Genomic DNA, 12,221 nt, shown 5'->3' on the forward strand with positions numbered 1-12,221 from the left:
TACAGTTTAAACTGCTGTATGCAGAGAAGACGCCGACGTGTCGCACTTATCATTCATATCACACTGATCATATAATAATCATAATATTTCCTTATCTGAGTCAGCTTCTCGAGCCATATCTGGCCGTGCAACACTTAGTTACATTGTCACATATAGCCTACTGCAGTGACCACCAACTGGCGGCCCGCGGGCCACATCTGGCCCGCCAGACATTCTCATCCGGCCCGCAAGACGGGTGTGACTGTGGCGTTGGTGGAGTGGTTACTGCCCATTATTTTTTTATAACGTCTCGTGAGTAAGGTGCAGTACCGGAGTCCAACAGATAGGCAGCAGCTGCGGGACAGTAGACTGCGTACTGCGAAACCTTCCCTGCCTTGAAGAAGAAGTGATCCTTTGTTGTGAAGAGTCTGGTTAATTAGCTCCGCACCACAGCAGTAGCCCCGCTGCAACAGAGTCCAACAGAGAGGCAGGAGCTGCGGGACAGTAGCTTAGAAGCAGGGTTGGGTTGTAACGGAATACATAACGGCGTTACGTAATCAGAATACAGCTGGCGTTACATTTGAAAAACGAGTAATCTGATTACAGTCACTGTCGTAAACCTGAAGTGAATACATTTTGGAATACTTATTGGAATTATTGGTGGAAAAGTTCCCTCACAAAATGTAATAATCATTACCGGCAGAACTGTGTGCACACTGAACAGCGCTGCAGCATGTCTGTGAGCGAGAGAGAGATGCAGCGTGTCTGTGAGGCCCCGCCCCCGCACGTAGATGAAAGGGAGAGATCTCTTTTAAAATATATTGATAGTTAGAAACGGAGATGGTTAGATAAAATGTGCAAGATAACGTTTATGTAGCATTTATTTATTGTCGAAATGATGACATTTCATAACGGGATCAAATAAATGGCCTGCTGCTGCTGAATGCATGGGGCAAGTGACTGGAAAAAGTTTTAAAAGTTATTACATCGTTTCAGATAATAATAATAATAATAATGATAATTCAAAGCACCCAAGGACACCTTACAATTCATAACATATTCCAAGGAAAGGTTTTAAGACAGTACAAAGAATGCAGTCTGGGTGATGTTTTTTATGTGGGGTGCAGATGAGAGGGAGCTGTCCAGAATGACACCAAGATGTTGTGTTTGAGTTCTTGATAAGCCATTAAAACAGTAAAATACGTGTCTCTTGTTCACCAAAACATACCCATCTATTATGGAAAAATAAAGTATTCCAAAAGTAATCTGAATATGTTACTTTTTTAAGACACGTAACTGTAACTGTATTCTGATTACTTTGGAGCATGTATTCAGTATTCAGTGACTGATTACATTTACAAAGTAACCCTCCCAACCCTGCCTAAGTAGTATTATTCATCCCGCTTCCATCACATTAGTATGCATAAAAAAGTGACAGGTCACACCTCCCCCCATTATGCAAATGAGCTAAGTCCCGCCTCCCCTTTGATCGAGGTGTGAGATCTCAAGTAGGTGTGATATCCCACGATAGGAGGGGGTTGATGTGTATTCACAGGTGTGAAAAGCCCCCACTGTTGCGCCTTATGGTGTATCATAAAAAATGTTTCAATCACATTAGTATGCATAAAAAGTGACAGGTGGGCCCGCCCCCAAGTCTTTTAAAACAAAATGCCGCTTCCATCACATTAATATGCATAAAAGTGACAGAAGGTTCCGCCCCAATTATGTGTTGTCAGAAGACCGAGGGGGTGGAGTGAGATAAAAAAAAAAAAGAACCCTGTGCATATAAAAAGCCAGTCATTTCCAATCATCAAGTCATCTTTCCAAAAAGAAAAAATGGCCAAGAGACGCCTCGATATGGGTTTAATCAGCGAGACGCCTGTAACAACTTACCGCCATGCAGCTCATGGTTTCAAAACAGAGATTGGAATATTCATGTAAAAAAGATGCCATCTTCTGCTATGCATGTAGACATTTCGGTTCAAGTACGTCAGATGCTTTCACCACAACTGTACCAGAGTACCAACCGCTGTCTCCTGGTACTCATCGGAGTAACTCACTCACTAAAAATGAAATACTAGCCTATATGACAGTAAAACAAGAATAACGTTTAAAAGGGGAGTGATTTGAAAAATATCCATAGAAAAATCTGCTTACAGTTCTGTTTCATATGGGTGTTGAGAGATGTATCCATAGATCTCTTCATTTTGCTCTCAAAGTGCACCAGATTGATGTGTGTGTGTGTGTGTGTGTGTGTGTGTGAATCAGTCACGGATGTCTTCACATGGAGATGAAGACTCCTGTCTCTTAACACCCAAGGTCCTGCAGTTGGCTGAGGCTGTAAAAGTATAGAAAAAGCAGGTAGGAGGGGGTTGAGAGGAGACTCGGGGGTGTCAATATATCCAGACCAAAATATGCGGATTCAGAGCTGATCAGAACACAGAAATGCTGGGAAATTCTTTTTAGTTTTTGTCTACTATCTACATGTTTGTAATGTGTATGTACATATTTTCAATGCCATCTCTCTCTGTTTCTGCTAATGTGTAAAATATACAAAATAACGTTTTATATACTTACTCTCTTGTTAAAAGGCGATGAAGTTTGCAGCGTAAGCCAGCCATCAGTGTTCTAGATTTTAAGGCTTTGCATACCTCAAAGTGTGTCTAAAAGTGTCTTGGCAAGAGAAAAAAAGCCAAGATTCGCCTTGGCCATTAAAAAGAAACCGAATTGCTGCTAAGAAATAAGTTCAGAGAGCTATGACTCCAGTGGAACACTGTTAGAGTCAAAAGTAACTCTCAATGTATTCAGACAGAGTATGCAGATTGGGGCTGATCAGAACAAAGAAAACACCTTCCTCGTCAAAAGTTAGTCACACACTCCCTTACTGTCACCCTTACCTCGTCCTATGGCTGTCAGGCCTTTTGGTGTGTGTGTGTGTGTGTGTGTGTGTGTGTGTGTGTGTGTGTGTGTGTGTGTGTGTGTGTGTGTGTGTGTGTGTGTGTGTGTGTGTGTGTGTGTGTGTGTGTGTGTGTGTGTGTGTGTGTGTGAGCCTGGCCCTGCCCCCTCCTCCCCCCTTCCTGCCATCTTATCACTAGACAGAGGGGGGATGGGTTCTCTCTAAAACAAAGTGTCTGTAAAGGTGCCTGCCATCTCTCTCTCTGTTTCTGCTGATGTGTAAAATATACAAAATAACGTTTTATATACTTACTCTCTTGTTAAAAGGTGATGAAGTTTGCAGCGTAAGCCAGCCATCAGTGTTCTAGTTTTAAGGTTTTGCATACCTCAAAGTGTGTCTAAAAGTATCTTGGCAAGAGAAAAAAAGCCAAAATCCACCTAGGTCATTAAAAAGAAACCGAATTCCACGTTTCACAAACAGCCTGTCCTCCTACAAAAAACGACCAAATAGGTCGATTGTTTAAGCAGTGTTGATCACGATATTACGACCCATAGCCACGTAGCTTTCCCATTATTCATTTCTAGCAGCAGTTTATTACAACCTTTTGTCACGTTTTGTCACGATCGTAATCCCGTGAACTTTAACCTTGCGCATCAATAAAAGTGCGACGAGCCAAGAAGATGAAGAAGAAGAAGGATTGTTAAAGAGCGTCAGAGCTTTACAAGTGGTAAATCTGATTTCTGTATTTCATTTGATTTGTTTACGCTTTTAATTAATCCTGTCGTTTTTCTACTAATCATGTTTAACCACGATATTTCAGTTTTACGTTTTAGGGCTGGCCCGTGGCATAGGCAGTATAGGCGAATGCATGTTGTTAGCAATAGCATGGCTGTAAAGGTTAGCGCTTAGCGCTTAGCTTATATGCGCTAACGGATATGTATTGCAATATAAGAAGGTTCGTCTACAACAAGTTGTAGGGAGAGTTTTCTCCTTCGCACAAAAGGAGCTAAAATCTTGCCTAAAAACAAAACCCTTGGTAGCACGTGACATAACACATAACAATGGCAAAAGTATGTATATTCAGCTAACTAGACCAGGACATGATATGAACGTAAACAATGCGAAAGGAAATGGCACTTTAATAATAATAATAATAATAATAGTTGACATTTACATGGCGCTTTTTATAATGCACACACTTTTTCTTTCTTCGAAATGTCACCTAACATGTTGCATTAATGATAGTTAGGGTAAGTTCAACACTTGAATATCATCAGGTCATAGTTGTTTTACTACTTTAAACATTCGCTAATTCAACTTAAGTTTTGTGAAAGCATCACATCTAGTTAAAAAGAGAAATATATTTCCCTGTAATTACTGATTTACCTGGGACTTGATTGATTTTGGTGCCTGTAGTTTTATTTTGGCGAATGCTTAGTTATGAAGCAACAATTAAAATACATGGTAGCACAGCTAATCTGAGTTCATCTGTTTGGTTTTTTTCAGGTCATCTATCAATTCAATTATATGAAGTAGCCTATTATCATAAAAAAATCAACGGTTCTTTTCAGAGCCATATTCCTCTTCCTACTCTCTTTCACCCCTCTCGTTTTCTTGTCTTTTGTTTTGTTTTTCTCCCTCCCTGTATGTCAGTTCATCCTTTGTTTGTTGTTGCCCTTTTTATCCTCACTTAAAACAGCGGCATCATTTTCACCATGTCGGAAGTTTGCTTTAACAGTTAAAATGTCTCAATTTGTATTGACTACATTTCCTAACATGTCCTAACATGCATATGAATCTCTGAAATTGTCTTTGCTGCAGTGTGTCTGCTTCCAATTCCTCCGCCATCCCAAATCTGCTTCTGTGGTCCAAGCCAAGATTTCACCATCATCCCAGGAAAGCAGACCGTGTTGGTGACTATCAATGGTTTGTTGCCACCAGAAGACGATCAAGCAGAAATACAGGATTACTATTATACTTTTGTCCTACATTGCATAGATAGCTGTCAAATTGCACATTTATATTTTTTCTCAGGTCCATACAACGTTCGTCTGCCTTCTGTGTGCTGTCCAATTTGTTCCGCCAAATGGTCCCCGAGCATAGGTGACTTCCTGGGATACAAATACTGGCCAGCAACCGACAGCTGCAAAATTATTTTTAAGTTTGATGTGTTCACATCATTCGAGCAAATGAAATTGGCCAGCCCAGCATTATCCCAGCAAGTATTTATAAAAATGCTTGAACATCGATCGTTTTCCACAGGAAGGGTAAGAATAAAATGTGGTTTTCAAGATTTTTGAATACCAAACTTTTAATTAACCAAATGAATACCATTCTTTTTTCCAGACAGGCAGAATCTGTAGCGATATCTTCCACAGAGTCTTTCGGGAGTTTGCCTTCTGTAATTACAGACAAGAAGATCTATGCCTGGTGGAGCCCTTTAAATGCCCAGCATGCACACCTGACATGCTGGCTATTGCTGTAGATGGCAATAGAAAGCATTATCGCTTCAAGAAGTCCAGAGGGTCAGTGAAATCATATTCTCATTTTAGTTGTTGTTTTATTGACTAAGCTGAATGTCTTTGCTGAAATGTCTAACTTTCCCCAACTCTGCAATTTCTTTTTCCAAAGTTTGTAGACCATCAGAAAACAATGGTTGGTGTGAAATTACACATAATTATATAAATCCAATTCATAAACATTATTATATATGACGCCTGTAAAGTTAACTCAACTTTAAAATGTTAAATGGTTGACGTTAGTTGGATATGTTGGAGCTAAGAACCAGTTTTGGATATAATCGCTTCATGAAAAATGTATTAAATTGCCCAGGAACCTTTTTCTATGCCTTCCTCTGCCCTATTCCATGCCCATCAATATAAAGGATGTACTTTTATTTTTACCTTTTTACAAGAAGTCAGTAAACTTTTCACTAATGTTAAATAATGGTGGCAAAAGACTTTACACAGAATTACAGATCAAATTCACAAAGACCTTTTCCACATTTATGAAAATGTTATGGCAAAAGCAAATTGGCCACATTAAATAGAGGACACAATCAAACTTATGTATGTATGATAATGTTGCTTACAATGTCTTTCTCGAATTTCGCAGGACAGATGAACCGTCTCTATTTGATGGACTGTTCATTGCCCAGGATAGTAAAGTGTCTGCCTTTGTCGACAAAATCAGGAGCCAGATGACGATTGTAAGAATCTATTCAATCCCCTAACCCTTTATTTATTTATCTTAGCACAGGGTTAAATGTAACAGATTGTGTCTATTTCAGAAAAGTGGTCGTGATGTTTGTGGACCGGCAACATTCACAGCTTGCAGAGAAACCTCACACAAGTCCAGGGCCAAGGTGGATGAGGAAGGACTGCAAATAGCTGTGTGCAGACATGGCATCTTACTACAAGGCCTAAATCACTACCGTGGTGAAATATATGCCTACCCAATGTTCCTGCAGAAGGAGCTGGCTGAAGTTGCGAATGCAACATTCTTTTGTATGGATGTTGCCTGCAGGTAGTTATAACTATTGCAAAATTGGAAGTGTTTGTGGGAAACGTGTTATCTATTTAATTCTTGCACATCCAGTAGATGTAAAGCAAAAAAAACATTCATTTGGATAAATGCTGATGTTGGTTACAAGGATTGTACTGGTAATTTTAAGGACCTGGTTTATCTTTTTACTATTATGCCATCATGCAACTGGAAGAGCTAATTGATTTTGTCATTACAGGTACTGGCCTTATTTGGAGAAGATGGCAGCAAAGTTGCCTGAGCTCCAACCACTTACAGAGATGAAACCTTTTCTCTCTGTAATGCACGCCAAGGCCCACACAGGCAAATGCGAGGGACAGTATGCAAATTAAACATTTGTGTCACTAGATTCAAATGTTTTAGAAATTGTAGTGCACATAAGAATATCATGTAGTATATTCTATTCAAGCCTGTGGAATAATTGTAATAGTTACAAATGTTGACAAAATTGTTACAAAACAGACTGTCACAAGGATAGGCTTCCAAAACCCATTATGTTTATTTTAGTAAATATATCCGCACTGTAGAAATAATGAATGAATAGAGCTTCAAATAACTGCAGTTGTGACATTGTAGTTCAAAGCATAATTCAATATCAGAACATTTTAACTTTCTGAAATTGCTCCTGACACTGATGATAACTAAAGATGTACAGTACAAGAAATTATAATATTGAACTAAATAGCTAGATCTCATTGTTTATGATTCTGAGCAGGTGAAGTGGGGTGGCAGAAGCCAGGAAGGTGCTGGAAATACTGTCGGCGAGGAAGTGGAACAGGTTAACAGCTTCCTCTCAAGGGCAGCTCTGACAACAAAATACATGACCAAATCAGGTTGGTAGAGGAAAACAAATAGTTTTAAGTAGTGCCACATTGTAAAGCTCATATGAATTTTCATGTTTTTGTGTTTACAGCTAGAGCAGATATGATAACCGTGCTGGCTATGCAATGGAACCACAGGAAGGTGGAGAATCTCCACAAGACACTCTCAAAGAGATTTGTCAAAGTAAGACGTCCATGCTGCATTTCAAAATGTATATTAAGACTATCCGAGTTTGTTGTTGTAGTAATTTAACACCATCCTTAGCTACATGTTGTTGAATTGAATGTATTCTGCAATCATTTCATTATGATGGTGCTGCCATGGCACACTGTTCTGCCAAGAGAGTCTCTGTTATGTTTGTTTTTAATAAAGCACTATAGGTTGATTCATCTGAATTTCTGGATAATAATAATAATAATAATAATGTTAATCCTGCTTGATCTTGAAAAAAAAGGGACACTAAGGTGATACTTGCCAACCTTGAAGAGAAGTTGTTTAGCATTTCATGTTGTTGTCTGGTCAGTTAATGTGCATAAAGGAATTCAGTAAAAAACAACCTTCTCAACCAACTGGAACGCATATTCACTTTTTCCTTTGAAACATTCTAACCAGACTACACAGAGAGCACAAACTGAAGTGGACAATCTTGAGAGTCTCAAGCAAGAGCTGAACATCTCCCTGGAGGACACGGAGCAGTGGGTGTTGGAGGTCAAGCAATGGGCAGCCACTGGTATGTTATATGATCACTGTGGTATAGATTTGGTTCCATATTTCCAAACATTTGGCTTCATGTTTTATGATTACACCTTGTTGTTTCTGTTTTCAAGAGAAACATGGAGCCCAGAGTAGCCAAGAGGAGCTCCAGAGAGAAATAGATGAAATTATTTATTCCCTCCGAAGAAAGAAACACGACCTCTATCGACAAAATGGTATTTATTATTACGTTATCTAGAAACAATATTTGTTTCTTGTTGTTGTTGTTTGTATTATTAATATTAGTTTATTTGTATTTTGTTTTACTTTACAGACAGCAACCAAACAAGGCAACGCAAACGGAGAAGACTGACAGAGCTCAAGAAGAAACTCAGAGAGAGGATACTGCAGTACAACACCATTGATGCCTGTTCAGAGAAAATTGACACAGAAGCAGCATGCGGTCTGTCTGAGGATGTCATTCTGCCCTGGGAGGCGCAAGGAGATGGTAAGAAACAACTTGTTTTTGTTTGCCCTAGATATTCCATAAATTCAGTTGAAGTACTAGAATACAATCACCAATGTAACACAGAGCTATCAACATAGGTGTCACAAATCATCATGATCACAACAAATCATTTTAAAATAATTATATTGAAAGGTCTGTATGATGTTGCCCTATCAAGTCTTAATAGTCTAGTCTCACTGGGACAGGCATATCTATGGAAACAGTAAAACCCTTCCTGACCACCCTGAACTGCATACTAATGTTGAATCTCAAGACATACTGAATGTAATTCTGCCAACATAGACAGAATTGAAAAAATTCAGCAAGCGGCGAGGTTGAATTTTTTTTTTACCAGATTTTAAGGTTTTGGTCAATTTAATTAAAAAAGATTGAATACAAACTGATATTATTTGTTTTATTAGCCTTACCATTGTGGTTTTTATATTTTGTGTTTTTTCCATTATAGTGGTGAACCTGCGCACAAAGAGGCGACTTTTTGACCAGGTTATGCTGGTCAGGCGTATGGAAGAGGAGAAAGTCATCATTGTGAAGGAGATGACCCAGCATTGTCAAAATCTGAGGCAGGCACTGGACAAACTGGACCGCCTCCTTCATCAGACAAAAGACGACATCAGGAACCAAAGTATGTTCCACAAATACCGATTTATAATATTTGCCACTGCCCCCCTCCCAGTGTCAAATGTCTATCACTGAATAGCATCTGTAATGATTGCATTTTTTCTGAATCACAAATCTTTTTAGCTAATATACAGCCTCGGAGTTAAACATTCAAATTGCTTATATGGAACCAACATCAATGCTAATTAAAAGTTGCCTTACATAGACTGTCATTTTGTCTTTTTATTTTAGTTTCTCCAAGCGATATAACAGAAGAGGGATACAGGGGACTGCACTGCTGTATTTTACACCATCAATATCTTCTGGAGCAGAAACTGAGCAGAGTCACCAGCACCTACAGCTGTATTGGCTCGGACTCGTCTTTTCTCATGATGGAGGAAGACATTGAAGACGGTAATGAGGACGACGAACAGGACGGTGATGAGGACGGTGATGAGGACAACGAACAAGACGGTGATGAGGACGGTGATGAGGACAACGAACAAGACGGTGATGAGGACGGTGATGAGGAAAACTAACAGGACGGTGATAAGGACAACAAACAGGACAACGAACAGGACTTAACAAGTCTATTGTGTTGTATGCATGTCAACGTATTAAAACGAGTATTACGATTGAATGGCTTGTTTATTACCTTTTTTTTTATATGATCCTGCTTTGCATTTACTATGTCTGGTATCCAAGTAAATGCCATTAGCAGTTATCAGTCACCTTCAGATCCGAGTTACCTCGAGGACCAGAGGTTCCCCACCCCTGGTATAAGGTTTTGGTGATCACCCTTATTATCATCATGTCATTTAATCATGATCTGTTTAATTAGCCAATGCTTACATCCAAAGAATGTGTCTAGACTTTACTCCTACAGACACACACTAACAATACAAATTGAGCTAAGTAATACACTCACGAGCCACTTAATTAGGTACACCTTGCTAGGATGGGTTGGACCCCCATCTGCTTTCAGAACTGCGTTAAGTCTTCATGGCATAGATTAAACAAGGTACTGGAAGCATTCCTCAGAGATTTCACTCAATATTGACCTGATCGCATCACACAGTTTCTGCAGATTTGTCGGCTGCACATCCATGACGCAAATCTCTCGTTCACCATATCCCAATGGTGCACTGTAGGATTTGGATCTGATGACTGTGGACTGTGACATTTGAGTAAAATTCATTGTCATGTTCAAGAAACCAGTTGGAGAATATTTGAGCTTTGTGACACGGTGAGTTATCCTGCTGGAAGTAGCCATCAGAAGATTGGTACACTGTTGTCATAAAGGCATGGACATGGTCAGCACAACCCGGTATCACGGCAAGACGTGAACATGTGACGATTTACCATGATGGGAGACGTGAAGCTGTCACGATTTCGTCCCTTCAAACGTGACATTTACACAGTATTGTTAACGTGGCCCAACCAGTGGAGATATACCCGGAAATGCCAAGCAAATGCTACCCCGACGGTCGGTTGTTATTATTATCAATATTAATATAATAATGATTTCATTTGTAATAGTCACACTCAATTTCGCTAATTTTCTGTTGCCCCAGCTGGTCGGCACCTCTTTTAGCAGATACAAAGGCTATATTCATTTATTAAATCGATGTGTGTGGATGTGGAATTAACGGACGTGACGTTGCACGATTGCGTTACCAGGCAACAGCTTCGGTTCATGTTAATTTATAAACTCTTCAACTCGAACCGTAGTTATATTTTAAAACATTTTAGAAAGCCTCATGAAATATTTTAATGTACATTTTAAATTAAATGTGAAGGAATGTGTGTATAACAAAATACATCCGTCAAAAACAATACCGGAAACAGACGTAGGCAAGATCCTCGGTTATGGCTAGAAAGGATCCTTCTATTGTAAATATAACGTCACGTTCTCGTTGTAACTCTCGTTGTAATCGGAGCGGCTCGGAAACACATCTACAGCAGTAACATGATGCAACATACACATTAATGCAGCAGCAATATTAATAGAGAAACATCAGACATAATAGTAAAACACTGCAAGGGAACATTTTATTGCACCAGGAGCTATCTTGGGACTTTTACTGCGACAACGTTGACTTGCCTGTGAATAAAAAATAAACCATAGTGTTGGTGATCTACAGTGTTGTCATTCTTCTTTGAACACCAGCAAGACCGCTTTTCAACGATCACACTCCCTGTCATTGACATAATTAATAGATAGTTTAGCTTCTCACCATCATTTGCTGTGGCCAACTGATGTTAACGATCCTAACTGAAAGGCTGCCTGCCAAACGTAAACATTCAGCCACGTGACATTCAGCCGAACTCTCGCGAGAGTTTTACACAAGACGGATCCTTTCTAGCCATAACCAAGATCCTCAGCTCGGTGATTCATGGTTTAGCCGCAATGCACGTTGGGAAATGGTGTTTATGCGATGTGAAATCCGAAAACATTTAAAAAAAATAAAATAATACTTTATTCCGAGTTTGCTTGCTTTTCTCTTTGGAGCTAATCACATAACGGCATTGTAATACATGGTTCGGCTGCATTACATATTACATATCTGCCGTAGTTATCTATCTATAGAGCCCTGATGAGAAGACTTCTATACAAACAGGAAGAACTGCCGCCAAAACTGAAAACGTGACGTGGATCACAAATATATCAGCCATTTAACAACATCTTAGATTTATTTTCACAAAATATGTCTCCTTGCAATATCAACAGTAATTCGGCTGACTTTTATATTGGATCCAATTGGTAGATAGGCAGTATTTACACCATAACGGCGCACAGCTGATAAACGGGCACCTAGTGGTTAAAGCATGTTATTGAATTTTATTATTATTATTAACTAACAGAATAAGAGACCTGACAGGTGATGGTCAGACGTTGACCTGGCTGCACAGTCACAGAAGCTGGCTGTGTCAACTGTTCACACTTCACACCTGTACAAATACAAAAAAAAGTTATATGACAGATTATCCTGTTAAACAGCAGTATAATAAGTGTTGACTCACTTCCAGCTGCCAGCAGCAGCAGCAGCAGCAGAGAGAACATGATGATGATGACTCTCATTTCATTTAATTTCAAACCTTTATTTATACAGGTGTATCCCATTGAGATCATTGATTTCTTTTTCAAGGGAGACCTGCTCA

The 12,221-nt window shown here is 39.4% G+C and overlaps 1 protein-coding gene across 1 annotated transcript; it reads left to right on the forward strand.

The window, feature by feature from the left end:
* The first annotated feature begins 4,700 nt into the window (after positions 1-4,700).
* LOC307044531 (uncharacterized protein) lies at positions 4,701-9,699 on the forward strand. The gene is made up of 13 exons (XM_079689843.1): positions 4,701-4,801; positions 4,910-5,142; positions 5,222-5,400; positions 5,990-6,083; positions 6,165-6,400; positions 6,618-6,734; positions 7,136-7,251; positions 7,332-7,423; positions 7,853-7,970; positions 8,068-8,169; positions 8,268-8,441; positions 8,908-9,084; positions 9,312-9,699. Exons 2-13 carry the CDS (start codon positions 5,065-5,067, stop codon positions 9,596-9,598), a joined length of 1,770 nt encoding a protein of 589 aa, XP_079545969.1. The 5' UTR covers positions 4,701-4,801; positions 4,910-5,064; the 3' UTR covers positions 9,599-9,699.
* Positions 9,700-12,221: the final 2,522 nt, after the last annotated feature.

The sequence above is a fragment of the Notothenia rossii genome (assembly GCF_949606895.1).
Source record: "Notothenia rossii genome assembly, chromosome: 6".
Lineage (NCBI taxonomy): Eukaryota > Metazoa > Chordata > Actinopteri > Perciformes > Nototheniidae > Notothenia > Notothenia rossii.